Source organism: Macaca fascicularis, chromosome 19 (genome assembly GCF_037993035.2).
Source record: "Macaca fascicularis isolate 582-1 chromosome 19, T2T-MFA8v1.1".
NCBI classification, from domain to species: Eukaryota; Metazoa; Chordata; class Mammalia; order Primates; family Cercopithecidae; genus Macaca; species Macaca fascicularis.
The window spans coordinates 47,417,289-47,438,432 of NC_088393.1; the positions used below are offsets into that span (position 1 = coordinate 47,417,289).

Sequence of the window (21,144 nt, forward strand, 5' to 3'; positions counted from 1 at the left end):
CTTGGCCAGCACCACCGCTTTACCTACACCCCATCCCTGGAGAGGCCCTGCTCACTGCCTGCTACCAGCTCCTAGGACAGGCCTGGCTCAGGGGCGCTGTGCAGCAGGGAGGGGTGAGCGACCGAACCAGTGGAAATTTGTGGTCTCACAAATGGAGCCCATCATTTGGAAAGATGCCAACAGGCAGAGTGGCAGAAGCAGGTGAAATTCATGGGGGGAGGGGACAGAGTGAACAAAGAACCACTACGGCTTATTGGGGGTGGGGGCAGCCTAACTGAATGGTGACCGTGGCTATTACTCCCCTCCACTCAGGGCTTGCAGCAGGGATATGGGCCACGTGTGTGCAGGAAGCCTGACCTTTAGAGACACAGCCCAACCCTTTGCCAGCACCCCCAGCCCACACTGCGCATAGTGTGAAACAGTCCTGCAACTCACCCTGAAGGAGGGGGGGAAATGATTTGAAAGTCACAAAAATATATTAAAACAGCAGCTGTCTTCACTCTAGGCACTGGCCTCCCTTCTCAGTGCCCGTTGCCCACCACCCGCCATAGACTTTCAGAGACAAAGACGCCCAGGGCAGGAAAACGGATGCGCCTCAGCCGCAGCCCAGGGTCTGGAGAGGTCCCTCCGGCCTGGGAGTGGAGGGCGGCTAACAGTCTCAACAGGCTCGACGCCACCGCCGACGAGGGGGCCGCTGGGAGGCCGGAGGTACAGGAGGGTCGGGCAGGACGCAGCGGACAGTCGGGCCTTGCCACGGGGACAGAAAACAGAAGAGAAATGAACAGAGTGAAGACAGGGAGAGAGAGAAGTCACAGCAGAGGCGCAGAGGAGTGAGGGAGGTCAGTGGGGAGTGGGGGAAGGGAGGCCCTCCAGGTGACACCCACTCAGTTGAGGGGGACAGGGAGGGCTGATAAGCTGGGGTCTGAGGCAGCAGACCGTGCTCGGGGGAGGAAGGGGAATATAGGAGAGGAAGAGGCCCCCTGGCACTTGGGAGAGGTAGAAAAGTGGGTTCTGCCAAGGCCACAGCCAGAGAAGAAAGCAAAGAGGACATGAGAGAAGGGGAGTCCTGGAGCGGGCCAGGCCAGCTGCGACGACCATCCCAGGCTAGGAGAAATGGGGTGATCCCCCGAATGCTCGGGCCTAGCTCTAGAGCCCGAGGGAGACAAGCTGTGTCATCCAGGAGCTGGTGGGAGGCGTGATGAAGCCAGGAGCCTGGGGCGGCCAGGGCAGATGCCCACGGGCTCTGCTGCCTGCACCCCGCCCACACGTGGGCTAGAAGGTCCTGCGGCCCAGTCTTTTGAACACGCTCACAGTGCCTGCGTGGTCCATCTGGGCACCAAGGCCCTCGCTGGAGCTGCTCCCCCGGGGCCCCACCAGAGTCCTCTTAATGGTGACCTTGACTTCAGCTGAGGACTTACTCTTGGTGCTGGTGACCTGGCTGTCCTGGGCCTCGGGCACAAGGGTAGCTGCGCCCAGTCTCTTGATGATGCTGACTTTAGACAAGGACTCCGGCTTCCTCTCCAGCCCGGACCGTGAGGAAAGCGCCAGGCGCCGCAGTGTCGGGGCAGCGGCCGTTGTCGCTGAGCTCGTGGCCTTGGCTTTGACAGTCAGTGCTGGCTGGGGACCGGCCTTGGCTGGGCCCCGTCCTAGCTTCTTCAGGACCCCGGCATACTGCAAGACAGAGCTGCTGCTGTCATTGTCGCTGTCCCAAGCCAGATCCTCGTCCGTTTCTGGGGTGGCCCCCAGGCGGCTGAAGACTCCTGTGGGCTGCGGAGGTCAGAGACAGGATGAATGAGTCACTGAGTCACTCAACACACATTCATGGAGAGCTGCTTCCTCTGTGCCTGGCCTCCTGGGACTCACAGTTGGGAGAAACACCCATCACTGACACCCCAGATAGTGGCGAGAGCCACGAAGTGGGGAGTCCAGGGGACTGGAGGAGCCCAGAGGAAGTACCTGACCTTCCTAGAAGTTCAGGGAGGGCTCCCTGAGAGAGGGCACATCTGAGCTGGAAGTGGGTCTAATAAAGAGGGAAGAGGAAGGGAATGCCGCACAAAGGGAAGGTCATTTGCAAGGTCAGTAGATGGGCATGAGTGGAGTGGAGAGATTAATCTGGTCATTCACTCCACAGATATTTTGAGTCCCAACTCTATATTGTAGCTGGTCCTAGGCCGGCAGTGCTAGGGACACAGTGATGACCAAGACAGCCTCAGCTCTGCCCTCATGGGGCTCACAATCCAGTGGGGAAGACAGGCTTGGCATCAGAAATGACACAAATAATTCTGCAAGAACAACAGTAACGCCTTCTAGATGGAGAAGGAGAGCTGGAGGGCAGAAGACAGGGGTGGCTCCTCATCAGTCCAGAGGAACTTTCCCTGAGGCACCAACTTTGAAGCCAGGCCCTCCAAGATGAATTAGCAAAAAAAAGAGCATATGCTTTGCCCTGAAGGCAGGAAGCATAATCCTATGTATGGAGCACTCACTATGTGCCCAGCTCTTCATAGGGCTGGAACTTCCAGCCACATGATCCCGAGTGTTCCCATTCTCCTCATGGTAAGATTCTTGGAAGTGAGCAAGCCAGAGTTGCTGCACCCTGTGGAGCAGGACAGGAAACACAGCTGGGGAGCTCTGCAATAGTTCACCAACAGGCACCGCACAGCCCAGTGCCATGCAGGGATGATCTTAACCCTGCAGCCGTCCTTGGAGGTGGGTCTATACAGATGAGGAGGCTGAAGTACAAAGGACCTAAGTGACATGGCCAAAGCCACGCAGTCAGGCCCCTGTGGGCTTCAGGGTGTACTCTGAACTACACACCATGCCTGGGGCCTGTGGAACTGCAGGCCGTGGCAGGAAGTGCAGGCTGCATCATGGGCACAGTGAAAAGCCTCCGCAGGCCTTCCAGTTGGGGGACAGGCCCTGTCCTGTGGGCCGCACACACTGCTGCTGTGGGGACAGGGGGCTGGGGTCCATGGTAGCTGTGCGAGACCGTTCAGGAGGCTACCGTCCTATCCGGACAGGGAGAGGTGGCAGAGGAGGGAGAGAACAGTAGAGTCATCAGACCCACTGACAGACTGCAATGGGGAGGGCAGGCAGCCCTCAGATGGGGGCCCAGGAGAGGACTAACTTGGGGAAAGACGCTAGGACCAGTTGGGGACATGGTGGGTGGGAGGCATCCAGGAGTCACTGGACCCCCAGGGCTGGAAATTGAGAGAGAAGCCAGGGCAGAAGACAGATGGGAAAGCCACCAGTGCAAAGCCAGGAACTGAGGCTGGAAAGGAAGGTTAGACGGCCCTGGGCTGAGTGAGGTCGAGATGTGTCAAGAGTCAGGAGCACTGCTCAGGGAAAACAAGAGCTCGCACGCCCAGGATCGCTCCCCCATCCCCACTCACTTTACTCCCCGTTGTGGTGTCTGCCTTGGTCTCGGCGCCGAGGCGGTCAAACACAGACGTCCTGTGGAGACCTGGGAGGGAAGTGAAGCCATCAGGGAGAGGCCCTGGTGGGCCAGGCCTAGGCTGAGCTCTGTACAGATACCAAGGCAGCCCAGACACCAGTAGCTCTGGGATAGGCAGGGCCAGACTGTGCTGAGTTGGGTGTTATGTCTACACTGTTGGCTCACACTGACCTTCACCCAGCCCTATCTGGCTCGAGTCAAATGTGGGAAAGACCAGCTACAACTGGCAGATTCCCTACACCTCAGCACTAGTTCATGACTTATGTGCACGGGAAGAGTTCTCAGTCCCTGCATGTTCCTTTCAATTCTTGGGGTCAGGGACCTCTGAGAGAATCCGATGAGCAGTAGTGCCTCCTCCCCTAAATTATAACCTAATAGCCATCAATAGAATGGTTACTAAATTATGGTATATAAATACTCTGGAAATAATAAACAACCATTAAAAAAAGAATGAAGAAGATCTACCTGCATTAATATGAGAAGATCTCAACAAAAAAGTTATAGAACATGGGCCAGGCGTGGCAAGGTGCACCTGTAATCCATTTGGGAGGCTGAGGCAGGTGGATCACCTGAGCTCAGGAGTTTGAGAACAACCTGGGTAATATAGCGAGACCCCATCTCTAAATATATATATATGAACAAAAAAGTTATAGAACAGGCCAGGAGTGGTGGCTTATGTCTGTAATCCCAACACGGTGGGAGGCAGTGCCGGGCAGATCGCATGAGCCTAAGAGTTAGAAACCAGAATTTAAAAATTAGCTGGGCATGGTGACCCACATCTATAGTCCCTGCTACTGGGGAGGTAAGGTAGGAATCCAGGAGGTCAAGGCTGCGGTGAGCCATGTTCGTACCACAGCACTCCAGCCCAGGCAACAGAGCAAGACTCTGTCTCAAAAAAAAAAAAAAAAAAAGAAAGAAAAGTTAAGTCCAGGCACAGTGGCTCATGCCTGTAATTCCAGCACTTTGGGAGGCCGAGGCAGGTGGATCACCTGAGATCAGGAGTTTGAGACCAGCCTGGCCAACATGATGAAACCCCATCTCTACTAAAAATATAAAAATTAGCCAGGCGTGGTGGCGCACACCTGTAATCCCAGCTTCTTGGGAGATTGAGGCAGGAGAATCGCTTGAATCCAGGAAGCGGAAGTTGCAGTGAGCCGAGATTGTGCCACTGCACTCCAGCCTGGGTAACAGATCAAGACTGCGTTTCAAAAAAAAAAAAAACAAAAAAGTTGTAAAACAATACTTACATTTTAAACACAAATACTATTGTGTTACTATCCAAGGCCTAGCTTTGGACTGTATCTCCACTCGTCTCCTCTGGCTCATAGTAATGGTGCCACTTTGGGATAACTGCCCTTGGCCAAGCACAGCCACTCATTTTACAGCAGGCTATCACTCCATCCTTGCTCCTGCCCCTTAGGGAAGAGGTGCCAAGGAGACCAGCTACACTAACTGCAGGATCAGAGGGCAGAAGTGATGTGTTTCCCTCCTCTGTGGCCACCATCACTGTTCCCTTGGCCTATGGCTCCTGCATCCCCGTTAAAGCCTGCTTCTCAGCCACTGTAAGATATGATGGGCCCTGTGTGATGCAGAGGGAGGGACATGGTCCCCACAGGGAAGTGTGCCCCTGATGGGCCAGTACCTTTTGCAGCCTGCTGCTGCTCCAGGATCTTACGGGTACGGGGTGTGGTGCCTTTGGGCATGTTGATGACGTACTTCCCCTCCATCTCAGCAGTGACCCGGCGCCGCTTGGCAGGAACAGCCAGGCTCTCCTCCTCCTGGCAGGCCAGGGCTGCTGGGGGAATAAAGCAGGGGTATCGCACTCTTTGAGACAAAACGTTCTCTCAGGATGGAGGCTGGACACTAGGTATCCTTTATCTCCACACATTCACGACTGGAATCCCTTATCTTCCCAACCACCCACATCACCACTGACCGAACCACTGAGAAACTCAGGTCTGCGCAACATGAGGTCACAGAAGGTGCTCAGAATCCCCAGGTCCCCAGGCTGTGGCAGGCCTCCCAGGCTTTCTGTGGCTCTGTCCCTGTTCCAAGCAGGTTCCTGGCCCAGCCCAGCCCACGTCCCCTCGGATGGGGAACCTGCTGGGTGGTGGAAAGGTTCTAGAGCTCCAAGCAGGCAGTGTTTTATGGCTGCACTCACTTTTCAACAAGCACTTGAGCTGTGTGTACACTTATGAGTGGTGGATTGTGCATAAGTTACACCTCAATTTAAAAAATGAATCCCCCCCAAACGTGTTAAGGGTTAAAAGAGCCAATTCCTCCCGGGCTCACCATCTTTGCAATGCTTTGTTACACTGATTTTAACTTTTTTTTTTTTTTTTAAAGACCGAGTTTTCGTTCTTGTTGCCCAGTCTGGAGTGCAATGGCACGATATCAGCTCACTACAACCTCTACCTCCTAAGTTTGATTCTCCTGCCTCAGCCTCCCAAGTAGCTGGGATTACAGGCATGCACCACCACACCCAGCTAATTGCTGTATTTTTGGTAGACATGGGGTTTCACCACATTGGTCAGCCCGCTCTCAACCTCCCAACCTCAGGTGATGCACCTGCCTCGGCCTTCCAAAGTTCTAGGATTACAGGTGTGAGCCACCACGCCCGGCCAATTTTTTTTTTTTTTTTTTTTTTTTTTAATGTAGAGACAGGGTTTTGTCATCTTGTGCAGGTTGGTCTTGAGTTCCTGGGCTCAAGGGATCCTCCTGCCTCAGCCTCTCACAGTGCTGGGATTGCAGGCGTGAGCCATCACACCCAGCCTGATTTTAACTTTTTTGCTCATGGCACACAAATCAAAGGCCAGAAGAGGGTGAGGCATTTCCAAACCTGCAGGACAAAGGGGAGATTTTGTGATGGAGGTGCACGGGACGTGATGGTAGTGGATGTCAGAAACATGAAGTGCCCTGGGCCTCAATTTCTACATTTGCCTTATGACACCATGAAGTCATTGCTGTGGGGATGGGTCCAGCAAAGGCATAAAAGCATGGTGGATGGAAAGGCCTGGGAGCCCAGGGACTGCAGGCCCATTCCCAGCTCTCAAGCTGAGACCTGGAGGAGGACAGAGGCCAACATGGAGCAGTCTGGGAAGGGAGAGTGCTCAGGCCAAGGGGTCACCAGGGGCAAAGGCCCCATGATGGGAAGGAGGCTGAAGCGGAGCAAGTGGGCATGCAAAGTGGGGCGATGCAAGAGCTAAATCCACATGATGCAGGGCCCTACAGACCGTGTGGGGAAGATGCCCTTTATTACTGGAATAATGGGGAACCCCGGAGAATTACAGCCCAGGGAGTTACAGGATCAAACTGAAGGGTTTTCAAGGATCCCTTGGCTGCTAAGAGGCGGCAAGAGGTTCTTTACCTTTGACCCCAGGCATCAAGCACAGAGCTGGGCACAAGCTGGGGGCTCGGTGAATACTTGTTCACAAATCCTGAACCCCTGAGTGAGAAGGCAATGCACACATGCCTCAACATATCAACTCAGGTGCTTCTGTCCATCCTCCTGGGTGGGGTATCGCCACCCCCCATGCTACAGATGTAGAAAGTGAGGCCCACAGATGTATGGCAACTTGACCAAGTTTACAGAGGTAATTCAGGTTCAAATGCTTTGTATACCTTGTGGCCTTCAAAGCACTTTACAATATTGGAAGCATGACCCCCAGCACCTCCTACCAACCCATGTTCCCCTCCAGCTCCTCCTACTATCTGCCTGTGTTCCCTCACCAGTGGCCTTGGCACTCTTTGCTGCCATCTTGTTGGACACGGTGACCGAGATCTTGGAGGTGCTGGTGTCTGGGCGCCTGGGGGGTGTGCTGGGTGGGGAGTCATGGTTCAGGCTGTTGGTAATCATTCGGGAGGCAGCTGTGGGGAGAAAAGGAGAGTCCAGTGGGGTTGGGGCCTGGAAGACAGGCCTCAATCCAGCAGTCTCAGGATCAGGATGGACAAGGTGAGGCTTGGGACTGAATGAGGTCAGCAGGTGTCACCTGTGGCTGCACAGTCCTCGTGATGGGGATGCTTGGGGGCAGGGTGGGCTGCATCTCCCCAGGAACTAGCCCATCCCTCCCTACCCTGGGAGTCTTTCCTGAGGCTCTAGACCACACTAGTTCCCATCACACTGCACCCATCAGTCACCCAGCCTCGTGCTGAGTTCACTTCGCCTCTCGCAGAGCTGCTTCAGCTATGCTGGTCTCCAGGATCTTCCTCACCCAGCAAGCAGGCGCCTCCTCAGGGACCATGCTGTTCCTTCTGCCTGGCATGCAGTTCCCCGAGCACAGCAGGATTGCTGCGTCTCATCATTCAGGCCTCCTCTCTGATGGCAACTCCTAGAGAAAACTTCCCTGACCACCCCATTAAAAACAGCACCTCCTCGGCCGGGCGCGGTGGCTCAAGCCTGTAATCCCAGTACTTTGGGAGGCCGAGACGGGTGGATCACGAGGTCAGCAGATCGAGACCATCCTGGCTGACACAGTGAAACCCCGTCTCTACTAAAAAATACAAAAAAACTAGCCGGGCGAGGTGGCGGGCGCCTGTAGTCCCAGCTACTCGGGAGGCTGAGGCAGGAGAATGGCCTGAACCCGGGAGGCGGAGCTTGCAGTGAGCTGAGATCCGGCCACTGCACTCCAGCAAGGGGGACAGAGTGAGACTCCGTCTCAAAAAAAAAAAAAAAAAAAAAAAAAAACAGCACCTCCTCAACCTGTATCACCCTTACCCACTTTCATTTTCTTCACAGCCCTTACAACTGCTTGACATTAAACTCTATTTGTTTACTGGTAAACTCACTCACAAGAACGCAAGCTCCACGAGGAGGCCGTGTCTGTTTACTGCTGTATCCCAGTGCCTAAAGTGGTTTCTGAGGACAGGCACGAGGGCGCATGCCTGTAATCCCTGTACTTTGGGAGGCCGAGGAGGGTGGATCACTTGAACCCAGTTCAAGACCAGCCTGGGCAACATGGCAAAATCCCGTCTCTACCAAAAATACAAAAAAATTAGCCAGGCGCAGTGGCATGTGCCTGTAGTCCCAGCTACTCAGGAGGCTGAGGTAAGGGGATCACTTGAGCCCAGGAGGTCAAGGCTGCAGTGAGCTGTGATCGTACCACTGCACTCCAGCCTGGGCAACAGAGAGAAACCCAGTCTCAAAAAAAGGAGGAAAACAAAAAAAAGAAAGAAAGAAAACTACATTAAACCATAACAGACCATTTAACAAAACATGACCCCCAAGTACCCATCACCCAGGTCAGGCATCAGGATGTTGTTGGAACCCAGAAGTCCCAGGACAGATCCTTCCCTATCAGACCTCCTCCCTCTCTGCAGGAAGAAATTCTTGGTGGTTTTTTTGTTGTTGTTGTTGTTGTTGTTGTTTGAGACGGAGTCTCACCCTGTGGCCCAAGCTGGAGTGCAGTGGCGCAATCTCAGCTCACTGCAAGCTCCACCTCCCGGGTTCACAGCACTCTCCTGCCTCAGTCTCCTGAATAGCTGGGACTACAGGCGCCCGCCACCACGCCCGGCTAATTTTTTGTATTTTTAGTAGAGATGGGGTTTCACTGTGTTAGCCAGGATGGTCTCGATCTTCCGACCTCATCATCTGCCCGCCTCAGCCTCCCAAAGCGCTGGGATTATAGGCGTGAGCGACTGCACCGGCCAATTCTTGGTTTTCAGGCCTGTTCTTTCTCCTCTGTTAATGATATACCCCAGTGCTTCTTCAGACATCTCTCAGGTTGGACGGGAGGCTTTATGTCTAGTGGCTGCAAACTCTCTGGCTATGCAGAATCTGTCCTGTGAGAGCCTCCATTCACAACACTCTTCACCTAGCTGAGTGCAGTAAGAGCAGGATTTTCTGCTATAAAAAGCAAGCTGTTAAGAGGGCCCTGCCTCTCGTGCTGTACCCAGAGGGAAATGTGCAGCTGAAAAGATGTCAGGAATGTGATGCTTTATTGTCATGACAGGCAAGCCCCATTTGGGTGGCGGTTAAGCAACCAACTCTGTCTTTACTCTGTTGCATTTGAGTTGCAGTCAGGATATCAGAGTACAAAGAACTGTGCTCTTTCCCCTTCCTGACAGACACACATTCGATGTTCTAAAGTGTGTAAAAGTGATCTCAGGAATGTTGTTTTTGGAGCATTCTTCCCATCCCTTTCCTTCTTTGCCTGTTTCCCCTTCTCATTTACTTGTTTTCATTTATTTTCTCTCGTTTTTTTTTTTTTTTTAGACGGAGTCTGGCTCTGTTGCCCCTGCCTGGAGTGCAGTGGCACGATCTCTGCTCACTGCAAGCTCCGCCTCCTGGGTTCACGTCATTCTCCTGCCTCAGCCTCCCGAGTAGCTGGGATTACAGGCGCCCGCCACCACACCCAACTAATTTTTTTGTGTATTTTTAGTAGAGACGGGGTTTCACCATGTTAGCCAGGATTGTCTCCATCTCCCGACCTCTGATCCACCCGCCTCGGCCTCCCAAAGTGCTAGGATTACAGGCGTGAGCCACCGCGCCCGGCCCTCTTTTTTTTTGAGACAGGGTTTCACTCCGTTGCCCAGGATGATGGAGTACATTGTTGCCATCATAACTCACTGCAGCCTCAAAGTCCTGGGCTCAAGCAATCCTCCCACCTCAGCCTACCAGGCCTCCCACAGCTAATTTACTAATTTTTGTAGAGACAGAGTCTCACTATGTTGCCCAGGCTGGTCTCAAACGCCTAGCTTCATGTGATCTTCCCATCTGGGCCTCCCAAAGCGCTGGGATTAAAGGCATGGGCCACCATACCCAGTTGAAAATTTCACTTATAAAGATTTGAAAGACTGGTAAAACTAATGTGTGCTGTTAGCAATCAGGGTAGTGGGTACCCTGGAGATGATGTGGTGGCTGGGAGAGGGTCCAGGAGGATTCTGGCAGGCTGGTCATGTTTCTGTTGCTGGATGTGGGTGCTGGCTACATGAGTGTCCCATCTGTGAAAGGTACCCACTGTACTATTATGATTGAACCCTTTTCTGAATGTACGTTATGGGGGAGCGTTGCAGAAACGAACCCTAATTTGCTCAGCCTCTTTACATCCACATCTTTGGGTAAGCCCTGCCCACAATGACTCTGGACTTCTCCATGTAACTTGCTTTGGCCAACAGGACGATAATAAATGTTGTGCAAGCAGTGGCTTAAGAGGTGCTTTGTACACTGGGGCTAGCCCTCTTTTGCTGCTTTTAGGAACCCTGCAACCACCACTGTGAACAAGCCCAGGCTAGCCAGCTAGATGATTATGGACACGTAGCCAAGTCACCCTCTGGGCCCAGATAACATCAGGACAACCATCAGATATGTGAATACGGCCATCAACCTGGCTTCAACCTAGCTGCCAGGTGACCATTAAAATCAGCTGAGCTGGCCTAGAGCAGAACTGACCAGACAACCCATAAAATCATGAGAAATAAACACTCATGTTTTAGCAAGGCATGGTGGCTTGTGCGTGTAATCCCAGCTATTCAGGAGTCTGAGGCGGGAGGATCACTTGAGTCCAGGACTTTGAGGCTACAGTGAGCTATGACTGCACCACTACACTCCAGCCTGGGCAACACAGCGAGACTCCCATCTCAAAAAATGAAAATATATGTCTGTGTTTTGAAGTACAGTTTTGGGCGGCTTATTTATCAGCAAAGGGAAGCTAATGTGTATATTAACATTTAAAAGTTTTTTTTTTTTTTTTTGAGACGGAGTCTCGCTGTGTCTCCCAGGCTGGAGTGCAGTGGCGTGATCTCGGCTCACTGCAAGCTCCGCCTCCCGGGTTCACGCCATTCTCCCGCCTCAGCCTCCCAAGTAGCTGAGACTACAGGCGCCCGCCACCACGCCCGGCTAGTTTTTTGTATTTTTAGTAGAGACGGGGTTTCACCATGTTAGCCAGGATAGTCTCGATCTCCTGACCTCGTGATCCACCCGCCTCGGCCTCCCAAAGTGCTGGGATTACAGGCTTGAGCCACCGCGCCCGGCCAAAAGTTTATTTTTAAAAAATGTATCGGCCGGGTACAGTGGCTAACAGCTGTAATCCCAACACTTTGAGGGGCCAAGCCGAGTGGATCACCTACGGTCAAGAGTTCAAGACCAGCCTGGTCAACATGGCAAAACCTCATCTCTACTAAAAATAACAAAAATTGGCTGGGCATGGTGACAGGCACCTGTAATGCCAGCAACTCAGGAGGCTGAGGCAGGAGAGTCGCTTGAACCCAGGAGGTGGAGGTTGCAGTGAGCCAAGATCACGCCATTGCACTCCAGCCTGAGCAACAAAAGGAAAACTCCATCTCAAAAAAAATATATATATATATATGGTATCATATGGCTTTTAAAAACCAAAAATAGCCAGGTGCAGTGGCTCATGCCTGCACTTTGGAAGGCTGAGGCAGGTGGATCGTTTGAAATCAAGAGTTCAAGACTAGCCTGGCAAATGTGGCAAAACCCTGTCTCTACTAAAAATATAAAAATTGGCTGGGCATGGTGGCACACACGTGTAATCCCAGATACTTGGGTGACTGAGGCACAAGAATCACTTGAACCTGGGAGGCAGAGTTTGCAGTGAGCTGAGGGTGCCATAGCACTCCAACGTAAGCAACACAGCAAGACTCTGTCTCAAGAAAAAAAAAAAAAAAAGGTCAGGTACAGTGGTGGCTCACGTCTATAAGGCCAGCACTTTAGGGGGCTGAGGCGGGTGGATCACCTGAGGTGTTTAAGACCAGCCTGGCCAACAGGGTGAAATTCTGTCTCTACCAAAAATACAAAAATTAGCCGGGCGTGGTGGCAGATCCCAGCTACTCAGGAGGCTGAGGGAGGAGAATTGCTTAAACCCGGGAGGCAGAGGTTGCAGTGAGTCGATGTCGCGCCACTGTACTCCAGCCTGGGCAACAGAGTGAGACTCCATCTCAAAAAAAATAAAGAATAAAAAAATAAATACAGTCGATACTCATCATTCATAGATTCCATATTTGCAAATTTGCCTACTCATTCAAATGCATTTGTAACCCCAAAATCAATACAGGCAGTGCTTTCACTGTCATTCACAGACACACACAGGGAACATTTTGAGTTGCTCCAGACATGTTCCCAAATGAGGACAGAGAAGGCATTGTCACCCGCTTGTTTCACGCCCCGCTCTATAAACAAGTGTCCTTTGCCCAGTCTACTTGATGTCATGAATGTGAACATTTTTCACATTTTTGTTGGTGATTTTTGCTGTTTAAAATAGCCCCCTGGACGGGAGCAGTGGCTTACGCCTATAATCCCAGCACTTTGGGAGGCCAAGGCAGGCAGATCACTTGAAGTCAGGGGTTTGAGACCAGCCTAGCCAACATAGCGAAACCCTGTCTCTACTAAAAATAAAATTAGCCAGGCGTGGTGGTGGGCGCCTGTAATCCCAGTTACTAGAGAGACTGAGGCAAGACAATTGCTTGAACCCAGGAGGCGGAAGTTGCAGTGAGCCAAGATCATGCCACTGTACTCCAGCCTGGGCAATCAATCAATCAATAAAATGGCCCTCAAAAAATAGTATTGAAGTGCTGTCTGGGTTCCTAAATGCAAGAAGGGTATGATGTACCTGATCAAAAAAAATGTGTGTGTGAGATAAGCATCATGCAGGAATGAGTTACAGTGTTGCTGGCTATAAGTTCCCGGTTACTGAAATCAACATGATATATTAACTACAGTGCCTTTAAAAGGAGACACACATAAAATAAAGCTATATATTTGACTACGGGCTTGCAGGAATCTAACCTAGTATTTTCCACAGGAGCAATGGATTCTCCACTGCTCTGTATTTCGTCTAGGAGCTAAGAATTCACTAAGTGTACACGTTGACTTTACAGAACTTAACGACTACGGATGACAATTGACTGTGTGTATATCCATTCACTACCCAGTTTATTTTTTCCCCTAAGAGAAGAGTAAGAGTGCCTCCAATGGCTTTGTTTCTACCTTTGCAAATTATGGGCAGGGATGGGACGGCCAGACGTGTCCCCTTCACTGACAGGGTAAAAGAATCAAGGAAAAGAGGCCTGAATGGTTAGGACTCACCACTAGTGCCACGGCGAATCTCGCCTGCAAGGGGGCTGGGGCTGCAGGGCACTGACTCAGTGGCAGCTTTGCACATGTCCTATAAAAAAAGAACAGGCACCTGGGTCACCACAGAAGAATCATGCATGGACCTAGAGATCTAAGCAACACCACGAGGATCAACACCTGACTGCTAGAGAAGATTCTAACACATTTTACTCCTAACCATAAGAAAGCATCAGACACCTCCAAACTGAGGGACACTCTATAAAATATCTGACCAGTACACTGCAAAACTATCACAGTCATTGAAAAAATAGGCCAGGTGTGGTGATTCACACCTGTAATCCCAGCACTTCGGGAGGCCAAGGTGGGTAGATCACCTGAGGTCAGGAGTTTGAGACCAGCCTGGCCAATAGTGAGACCCTTATCTCTAGAAAAATTAAAAAATTAGCCAAGCATGGTGTCACGCACCTGTAGTCCCAGCTATTCAGGGCCTAAGGTGGTAGGATCACTTGAGCCCAGGAGTTTGAGGCTGCAGTAAGCTGTGATTGTACCACTGCACTCTAGCCTGGGTGACAGACGACTGAGACCCTGTCTCAAAAATAGATGAAAGATGGCCAGGTATGGTGGCTCACACCTGTAATCCCGACCTTTTGGGAGGCTGGGGGAGGCGGATCACCTGAGGCCAGGAGTTCAAGACCAGCCTGGGCAACATGGCAAAACCCCATCTTTACTAAAATTATAAAAAAGAGCTAGGCATGGTGGCGCATGCCTGTAATCCCAATCACTCAGGTGGCTGAGGTACAAGAATCTCTTGAACTCAGGAGGTGAAGGCTGCAGTGAGCCAAGACAGCACCACTACACTCCAGCTTAGGCAACACGGTGGGATTCTGTCTCAATAAAAAAAAATAAAATATGCCGGGCGCGGTGGCTCAAGCCTGTAATCCCAGCACTTTGGGAGGCCGAGATGGGCGGATCATGAGGTCGGGAGATCGAGACCATCCTGGTTAACACGGTGAAACCCCGTCTCTACTAAAAAATACAAAAAACTAGCCGGGCGAGGTGGCGGGCGCCTGTAGTCCCAGCTACTCGGGAGGCTGAGGCAGGAGAATGGCGTGAACCCGGGAGGCGGAGCTTGCAGTGAGCTGAGATCCGGCCACTGCGCTCCAGCCTGGGTGACAGCGCGAGACTCCGTCTCAAAAAAAAAAAATAAATAAATAAAAATAAAAATAAAAATAAAAAAAATAAAATAAAATAAAATAAAATAAAGAGGCCAGGCGCAGGGGCACACGCCTATAATCCCAGGTACTCAGGAGGCTGAGATGGGAGAATCACTTGAACCTGGGAGGCAGAGGTTGCAGTGAGCCAAGATCGTGCCACTGCACTCCAGCCTGGGCAATGGAGTGAGACCCTGTCTCAAAAATAAATAATAAACAAGTGAAGGAAGGGAGGGAGGAAGGAAGGGAGGGAGGGAGGAAGGAAGGGAGGGAGGGAGGAAGGGAGGAAGGGAGGGAGGGAAGAAAGAAGGGAGGAAGGGAGAAAAGAAGGAAGGAAGGAAGGAAGGAAGGAAGGAAGGAAGGAAGGAAGGAAGGAAGGAAGGAAGGAAGGAAGGAAAGGAGGGAGGGAGGGAGGGAGGGAGGGAGGGAGGGAGGGAAGGAGACAGTGCCTGGCAGGCCACAGCAAGTACTTGGTAAGTGTTAGTTATTATATTAATCATTTAATGAGTCCAACACTCCAGGTCTGGTGCTCAGGGCCACATATACTATCTGGTAGGTGGCCACAGCCACACTAGCAACAGGGCTGTGTGAAAAGCCCATTTCAAAGAGATCCAGGAAGGGTCACTATAAGCGGAGAGGTCAAGACTGGAACATCCAGGTTGTGAGCCAGGCTGCCATCTGGGTCCCACATAGGAAGCTGCTATCCTGGAGATAATAATTATCACAAAGAAGATGTGAAGCAGCAATAAGTTATTATAGAGGGACCCGAATACAGGCAGTTTCCACTGTGCTAGTACTTCACATAACTTAATACTCACAATCAGGGCTGGGCGCAGTAGCTCATGCCTGAAATCCCAGTATTTTGGGAGACTGAGGCAGGAGGATGGCCCGAGCCCGGGAGTTCGAGACCAGCTTGAGCAACATGGCAAGACACTGTTTCAAAAAAAAAACAAAAATACAACCACCCTTTCAAGATAGGTTTGTCTCTCTTTCTTTTTTTTTTTTCCTCTCAAGACAGAGTCTCGCTCTGTCGCCCAGGCTGGAGTGCAGTGGCACGATCTCAGCTCACTGTAAGCTCTGCCTCCCGGGTTCATGCCATTCTCCTGCCTCAGCCTCCCAAGTAACTGGGAGCCTCCCAAGTAACAGGTGCCAACCACCATGCCTGGCTAATTTTTTGTATTTTTAGTAGAGACGGGGTTTCACTGTGTTAGCCAGGATGGTCTTGATCTCCTGACCTTGTGATCCGCCCGCTTCGGCCTCCTAAAGTGCTGGGATTACAGGCATGAGCCACCGCGCCTGGCCAGGTTTGCCTCTCTTTCACAGATGCAGAAAATACAGCTCAGAGAGGTTGGGCCATGTGCCCAGTGTCACACAGCAAATGGCCAAACCAGCCCTGGAACCCAGGTTGGCCTGCCTCTGCTGCCAGGCCTCCCATTGGCTCTGCAACTGAACCTCCACCTCCATGCCAAACCCAGAGACAGAGGGGCTGGGCACAGCACCCACCTGACGGTGCACCACTTTGGCATGCTTGAGAATGGCAATGATGTCGCCCACCACGGTCACGCCCAGCTCATTCATGATCTCCTTATTGAGATCCAGCAGCATGCTCTTCTGAATCCTGCAGGGGAAGGTCAGTGGTAAAGCCCCAGGCGGGCCAGTGGGTGGGCCAGTCAGCTCCCCACCACCCCATCCCCAAGTTCAGCCTCCTCACCTATTATCCACAAACATCACGGCATAATTGACAGCAGGTCCTGGAGGAATGCCAGCTTCCTTAAAGAACTGGATCCACTCGGAAGTGGCTGTGGGGTTGGACAGGGCTCATTATTCACACCATCCTCTTTAGAGAATAGCATTAGCAAAACCACAATCACAGCAGCTCCCACAAATTAAATGCTCCTCCCATGCCCGGCCCTGTGTGGAGTGCTCCACACACACATGATGGAACTGAGCCTTCCTGACCCTGTGAGTTAAGCAGTATTAAGACTCCCCTGAGTTGCCGAGGAAAATGAGGCAGGGAAAGGTTGGGCAACAATGCTAAATAAGGGGCAGAGCTCCCAAACCCTTACCACAGCCTTTCTCCTTACAGCTCCACCCCGCCCCAGGGCTGGCTCTCTGCATCACCACACATGCTGGGCCCATGACTGATGTAGGGTAACTGGGACTCTGGGTTCTCTGCCCTAGTCTCCATCAGCCAGCCTAGGCCCAGAGGATGACAAGATCCACAGGTGGTTGGAAAGAAGTGTCACAGAGACAGCCCATGAGCCTTGGCAAGCCCCCTACCCGCCACAGTAGCACACCTCCCTCAGAGAGAGGCACAGAACTTACTAACACGGACTTCGGAGCTTGGGTTTGAATCCTAACCCTGCGATTTCCCTATGGAGGGACTGTGGGTAAGTTACCTCTTGGTGCCTTGGTTTCCTCATCTGTAAACCCAGGATAACAGATTTGACAAGTGTTTACCCAGCATTTGGCAAAGGACAGGTCCTGTCCTACGCACTGGGGATACCACAAGGCACAAGATGAAGTCCCAGCCCTTGTGTAGCTGAGATTTTAGTGATAACAGCACCAGTGTCCTTGGATCACTGTGCAGACTCAATGAGAAACTCCATATAAAAGGCTTCAAATGATGCTTAACCCAGAGGATATCCTCAAACCATGTCAGCTATTATTATTATTATTATTACTACTATTACTCCCATCACCACTAAACACGGAGCCACAGCCAAGACCAGGCAGACCCCACCTATGAAACTTTATTCTTTCTAAATTTTCTTGGCTTCTTGGTGGGTTTGACCCTCAAACTGACCCCAGCCTGCCAGGCCAGGAGGTAGCTAAGATCACTGATTCAAAGCAGAACTTTTTTTTTCACATTTTGACATCTCTGAAACTAGGATCTACTTCATGACTGATGGTGTGCCATGGTTTAATTAGCAAACTGTTTTTCTTTCTCAGTACATCCAACAATCCATGCTATTTTAGAATAGAAGAAACCTGTTATTACCTCACCCATTTTGCTTTTAAGACAATAGAGACTCAGAGCAGGGAAACAGACACACTGTGGGTCAGGTGTTACATGAGTGGCAGTGCGGGGCTCAGGTGAAGCCCCATGGGTCACATCTCCAAGGAGGCCCCTGCCCAGCCAGCCACAGGCCAGATACCCAGGGTGCTGATTGGCCCTTGGGGACTGAGGTTGGCGAGGAGCTCATGTCCTTAGGATTTCCTCTGCCAGGCCACAGGAAAGAGGTACCATTTCCCTATGTTGCACAGGCACTATCCACCTGCTAAGCCATAGGGCCCTGGGTCCCACTGGCCAGAAGCATGCACCTCTAACTATCAAAAAGCACCACATAATGATTCCATGTATATGAAATGTCTAGAATAGGTAAATCTAAAGAGAAAGTAGATTAGTGGTTGCTAGGAGGACAGGGGAAGTGACTGCTAATGGGTATGGGGTTTTAATTTTTTTGAGACAGGGTCTCCCTCTGTCGCCTAGGCCAGAGTGCAATGGCACAATCATAGCTCACTGCCGTCTCAACCTCCTGGGCTCAAGCAATCTTCCCACCTCAGCTTCCCAAGTAGTTAAACTACAGGTGCGTGCCACCAGGCCTAGCTATTTTTTTGTATATATACACATACAAGTTACACATATATACACACTTTTTTTTTTTTTTTTTTTTTGAGACGGAGTCTCGTTCTGTTGCCCAGGCTGGAGTGCAGTGGCGGGATCTCAGCTCACTGCAAGCTCCGCCTCCCAGGTTCACGCCATTCTCCTGCCTCAGCCTCCCGAGTAGCTGAGACTACAGGCACCCATCACCTTGCCCGGCTAGTTTTTTGTATTTTTTAGTAGAGACGGGGTTTCACCGTGTTAGCCAGGATGGTCTCGATCTCCTGACCTCGTGATCCGCCCGTCTCGGCCTCCCAAAGTGCTGGGATTACAGGCTTGAGCCACCGCGCCCGGCCATATACACACATTTTATTTTGAGATGGAGTTTCACTCTGTCACCCAGACTGGAGTTTAGAGGTGCAATCTCGGCTCACTGTAACCTCCACCTCCGGGTTCAAGCGATTCTCCTGCCTCGGCCTCCCAAGTAGCTGGGATTACAGGCACGTGCCACCATGCCCGGTTAATTTTTGTATTTGTAGTAGAGACGGGGTTTCACCATGTTGGTCAGGCTGGTCTCAAACTCCTGACCTCGTGATCCACACTCCTCGGCCTCCTAAAGTGCTGGGATTACAGGCGTGAGCCACGGTACCCGGCAATTTTTTATATTTTTTATAGAGACAGAGTTTCACCATGTAGCCTAGGCTGGTCTCAAACTCCTGGACTCAAGCGATTCACCTGCCTCAGCCTGCCAAAGTGCTGGGATTACTGGCGTGAGCCACAACACCCAACACCCTGCTAAGGTATGGAGTTTCCTTTTTTTTTTTTTTTTTTTTTTTTTTGAGACGGAGTCTCGCTCTGTCGCCCAGGCTGGAGTGCAGTGGCCGGATCTCAGCTCACTGCAAGCTTCGCCTCCCGGGTTCCCGCAATTCTCCTGCCTCAGCCTCCCAAGTAGCTGGGACTATAGGCGCCACCACCTCGCCCGGCTAGTTTTTTTTGTATTTTTTAGTAGAGACGGGGTTTCACCGTGTTAGCCAGGATGGTCTCGATCTCCTGACCTCGTGATCTGCCCGTCTCGGCCTCCCAAACTGCTGGGATTACAGGCTTGAGCCACCGCGCCCGGCCTAAGGTATGGAGTTTCAAGAGAGAGTGATAAAGATGTTTTAAAATTGATTATGGTGATGGCTGCACAACTCTGTGAACAGAGAATATAAAAACCATTGAATTGTACACCTTAACTAGGTAAAACGTATGATAAATGAATTATACCTAAACTAAGGTGTTATTAAGGGGAGAAAAAAGTACCACGTAGGCTGGGGGTAGCTCTCTGTGCCAAAGCCTGTGATTGATTAATTGACTGACTGATTTTAAGGTTAGTCAAGTGAAGCAGTGGCAAAAGAGAAGGAACAAATAAATCTGTAACTGGTTGTGATCAATTAGTTGTAAAGACCAATCAGTTCACAGGGACCAGCCAAAGCCTCTGAATTTAACCAAGAGATTACTGAAATCCAGTGTTTGAGGAATGGAAAGAGTCCCCACATTCAGCACACACCATCATTTCATGTATTGCTAAGGAAGGAAAATATGCAGTCAACTAAACTGTCATAAGGCACCGGCAGTAAAATATACCCCTACTTCAGAAATGTTAAGTTGTGCAATGATATGAGTCTTGGAATCAATGAGATGTGGCTTTTTGCACACACCAGGAGACACATACAAGAATATTCACAGTAGTTTGTCTGTGATAGCTCCAACCCAGTAATAATGCAATATCCACTGACAGCAGCATTGATAAACACATGGTGGTCACTCTCAAGGTGAAATACTATACAGCAGTGAAAAGAAAGTCAACACAGATGACCCTTAGACATTATGTTGAGCAAAAGAAGCCAGATACAAAAGAACACAAGGTATGATTTCATTCATGTAATTTCAAAACCAAAGTCTATAGAATAGGAATGTCCCATTGATAATACAACTATAAAGGCAAGGAAGGCCGGGAGCAGTGGCTTACACCTGTAATCCCAGCACTTTGGGAGGCGGAGGCAGGTGGATCACCTGAGGTCAGGAGTTTGAGACCAGCCTGACCATCATAGAGAAACCCCATCTCTACTAAAAATACAAATTTAGTGCGGCATGGTGGGACATGCCTGTAATCCCAGCTACTCGATCCGGAGGCTGAGGCAGGAGAATCGCTTGAACCCAGGAGGCAGAGGTTGCGGTGAGCCAAGATCACGCCATTGCATTCTAGCCTAAGCAACAAAAGCGAAACTCCATTGTAAAAAAAAGAAAGGTAGGTAAGGCAAGAAAAGACGTTCACAAAATGGTTTATTCCATATGGAGAAGGGAGGGGAGTGTGATTGGGGTAGGACTCTCATGGGGCTGACAATGTTCTCTTTTTTTGATCTGGATGGGTAACAGGGTTTGGATTTTTCAATCTTTTTACGGAACTATAATGTACATGCAAAAAAAGTGCACAAGTCAATAGATGTTCCTAAATCAGACACACCTATGTAAACAGCACCCAAATCAAGAAATGAGATATTTCTAACACCTCAGAACCCCTTATATTCCCTTTGGAGTCTCTACTCACTCCTTCCCGGATACAACCACCACCTTCTAACAAAACAGACTGATTTTGCCTGCTTCTATGCTTTATATGAATGGAATTATAAAGAATACAGACAGCTAGGCACGGTGTCTCCCGTCTGTAATCCCAGCACTTTGGGAGGCCGAGGCAGGTGGATCACAAGGTCAAGAGATCGAGCCCATCCCAGCCAACATGATGAAACCCCATCTCTACTAAAAATACAAAAATTAGTTGGGCGTGGTGGTGTGCGCCTGTAGTCCCAGC

General features: G+C 50.9%; 1 protein-coding gene across 50 annotated transcripts in view; it reads right to left on the reverse strand.

Annotated features, from left to right (window-relative positions):
• Nucleotides 1-457: 457 nt before the first annotated feature.
• C19H19orf47 (chromosome 19 C19orf47 homolog) overlaps nt 458-21,144 on the reverse strand; it is a 28,746-nt gene continuing 8,059 nt past the window's right edge. For 12 of the 50 annotated variants that reach the window (XM_005589258.5, XM_065534409.2, XM_065534404.2 and 9 more), the window contains 7 exons: nt 16,401-16,488; nt 16,193-16,307; nt 13,491-13,569; nt 7,181-7,318; nt 5,094-5,246; nt 3,390-3,460; nt 1,135-1,767 (listed from right to left, as the gene is read on the reverse strand). In XM_005589258.5, coding sequence (XP_005589315.2) covers nt 1,273-1,767; nt 3,390-3,460; nt 5,094-5,246; nt 7,181-7,318; nt 13,491-13,569; nt 16,193-16,307; nt 16,401-16,488 — 1,139 coding nt within the window. In that variant the 3' untranslated portion in view covers nt 1,135-1,272. Of the gene's footprint in view, nt 748-1,134; nt 1,768-3,389; nt 3,461-5,093; nt 5,247-7,180; nt 7,319-13,490; nt 13,570-16,192; nt 16,308-16,400; nt 16,489-21,144 lie in introns of those variants that run through there. The other 38 variants (XM_074023561.1, XM_074023552.1, XM_074023577.1 and 35 more) reach the window with 9 other exon arrangements.